General features: G+C 40.1%; 1 protein-coding gene across 1 annotated transcript; it reads left to right on the forward strand.

The window, feature by feature from the left end:
• Positions 1 to 422: 422 nt before the first annotated feature.
• LOC141640054 (uncharacterized) lies at positions 423 to 1,555 on the forward strand. The gene is made up of 3 exons (XM_074449014.1): positions 423 to 562; positions 671 to 997; positions 1,363 to 1,555. Exons 1-3 carry the CDS (start codon positions 423 to 425, stop codon positions 1,553 to 1,555), a joined length of 660 nt encoding a protein of 219 aa, XP_074305115.1.
• The last annotated feature ends 1,013 nt before the right edge of the window (positions 1,556 to 2,568 follow it).

Here is a 2,568-nt window from a genome sequence, read left to right on the forward strand (position 1 = left end):
GAGAGGATTTTTGTAAGACTGTCCAAGCTTTCTTCAAATCTGGCAAGATGAGCAAGCAGGCTAATGCTACCTTGCTTACTCTTATTCTTAAAAAGAAGATTAGTAACTCTATTCTTGATTTTAGGCCTATCTCCTGATGTACTACTCTCTACAAAACTATCAGCAAAATTCTGACTAAGAGACTTAGTGCTGTGATGCCTTCTCTTATTGGGCCTGAGCAAGCTGCATTTGTCCAAGGGAGATGTATCCATGAAAATATTATGCTTTCTCAATCACTGGTAAAGGGTTATGACAGGAAGTTCATCTCCCCTAGATGTCTTATTAAGGTGGATATAAGGAAAGCCTTTGATTCTTTACAATGGAGCTTTATAGAAAATATGCTAAATGCCCTTCACTTCCCTCCTTAGTTCATTCTTTGGATCATGGGCTGTATCTCCACCTCCTGGTTTTCTATTAAGCTCAATGGATCTATCCATGGGTTTTTACAAGGGAATAGTGAGGTTAGGCAGGGGGGTCCCCTCTCCCCTTACCTCTTTGTGTTGAGCATGGAGATTTTGTCCAGGTATCTTAGGAAAATTTGCAACCAGCCTCTCGTTTCGTACCACCCCAAATGCTCAAAACTTAGATTAACTTATCTCATTTTTGCTGATGACTTGATGGTGTTTATCAGAGGAGATGTACTATCTGTAATGGTTGTTTTACAAACTCTCACTAAGTTTTCTTCTTGGTCTGGGCTCCATGCTAATAGAGAGAAAACTGATATCTACTTTGGAGGTGTTGCTACTGACATTAAGGAACAAATTCTTCTTTCCACTGGCTTTACTGAAGGGGTGTTCCCTTTTAGGTACCTTGGTCTCTCTCTTCATACAGCTAGGAATACTGCTGATATGTATGGGCTCCTACTCACTAAGATGCAAAATAATGTTCAACATTGGGCTACTAAGTTTATTTCCTTTGCTGGCAAGGCTCGACTTCTTAACTCATTAGTCTTTGGCTTGTAAGCTTTTTGGTGTGCCAATGTTTTGCTGCCTCACACTATTCTCAAGCGCCTGAATAAGATGAGCAACGACTTCTTCTGGGGGATAAATGAGGGGCACAAAAAGTGGGTCCACAAAAGTTGGGATAGCATCTGCTCTCCTTGGCTTGAAGGAAGGTTTGACATCAAGGAACTGCTGTCTTGGAATAAAGCCTTATTGGCAAAATGGATCTGGGTTTTTTTTATCATAATAAACAGGGACTTTGGACCTCTTTGGTCAAGGCTTACCTTCGCCCTACTATGGCATTCTGGGATTTAAGTAGTAAGCCGCACTTCTCTGAAAGCATCCGAAGTATTATTGCTTTGAAGAATATGATTCTGAGCAGGTCTGTGGGTCCTTCAAATGCTATGAATCTTCTGAACTCCTGGACTGACAGAGGTACATTTAGCATATCCAAGGCTTATCATTGGTTTCGAACTCATAGACCTCCCTTACTGTGGACTCGTGCTCTCAAGCAGCTCAGTGTCCGTCCTAATTCACAAAGGGTTATATCTTATCAATATGTGTGTCCTCTGTAAGCGGGATAATGAAAGCCATCAACATCTGTTTTTAAGTGCCAGCTTGAATATGAAATCTGGACTGAGGTCTTGAGATAGCTTGGATTGCCCAACAGGAGCATGAATAGTTTGCAGGAGATGTGTTGGATTACAAGCAGGCAGCATAGGAGACACTGGAAGGCTGCCTGGTATAGTAGTTGCATTGCTGCCACTATACATACAATTTAGTCTGAACGCAATCAAAGGATCTTCCAAGGACTTGAGCATGCTGGTTATCATTTTGTGTGCCAAATTAAGAAGGTAGTTAGTAGTCGCTTGCTAGGCAATTTGATTGTCTAGTTCATAGTTTTAATAGGGCTTAAGTTACTTAAGCCTTTTGTGGTTATTGCTTTGTTGGAAGTCACTTGTATCCTTTATTTTTCCCCTTGGTGGATGAATAAGAGGATCATAACTTTCTTGCACTAAAAAAATAAAAAAAATAATAATAGTAATAATAATAATAATAACGATAATAATAACAATAATAATAATTCATAGTTTCCTAATACCGCTCTATAAGACCTACCTTATCACTATAAATACATGGTATGACCTAATAAGAGACCCAGTTCACTCATAAAATTCATAATCTCACCAATAATAGGGAGAGAGGGAGATCTAGAAGGAAAGAGGAAGAAGAACTCAGCTTTTAATTATCGTCTCATGTTAAGACCATCTCATAACATACTCATCTTAAGATCGTTATAATTTGTTAATTAGACCACCAATTGACGTGTCGCTGCCATAACTTGAACGAAGGCCATTAGGGGACCTCTGTGGACCATCTTTGACCACTAGTGACCAGTGGGAAAGGGGTTTTTAACGAGTTGTTGTACGGGTGGTTGCTTATGTTATTTTACATGTTTTATAAGGTTTCGAACCAAAACCGAGGCTTGACTAACCTGAGTTTGGGGTAGGGTGGTTCCTAGTGTTGGGTAAGCTTATGTGGAAGGTTAAGGGTGGCAAAGGCGGTGGTTTTAGGGATGGTTGGTCGT

This window comes from Silene latifolia, unplaced genomic scaffold (genome assembly GCF_048544455.1).
Source record: "Silene latifolia isolate original U9 population unplaced genomic scaffold, ASM4854445v1 scaffold_70, whole genome shotgun sequence".
Lineage (NCBI taxonomy): Eukaryota > Viridiplantae > Streptophyta > Magnoliopsida > Caryophyllales > Caryophyllaceae > Silene > Silene latifolia.

Bases quoted from the DNA above. Each gene is read 5' to 3' on its own strand.
- LOC141640054 (XM_074449014.1), top strand. From the start codon at position 423: ATGGGCTGTATCTCCACCTCCTGGTTTTCTATTAAGCTCAATGGATCT. The intron at 563-670 runs GTATCTTAGGAA...GGTGTTTATCAG, and splicing joins AGCATGGAGATTTTGTCCAG to AGGAGATGTACTATCTGTAA. The intron at 998-1,362 runs GTAAGCTTTTTG...GATTCTGAGCAG, and splicing joins AACTCATTAGTCTTTGGCTT to GTCTGTGGGTCCTTCAAATG.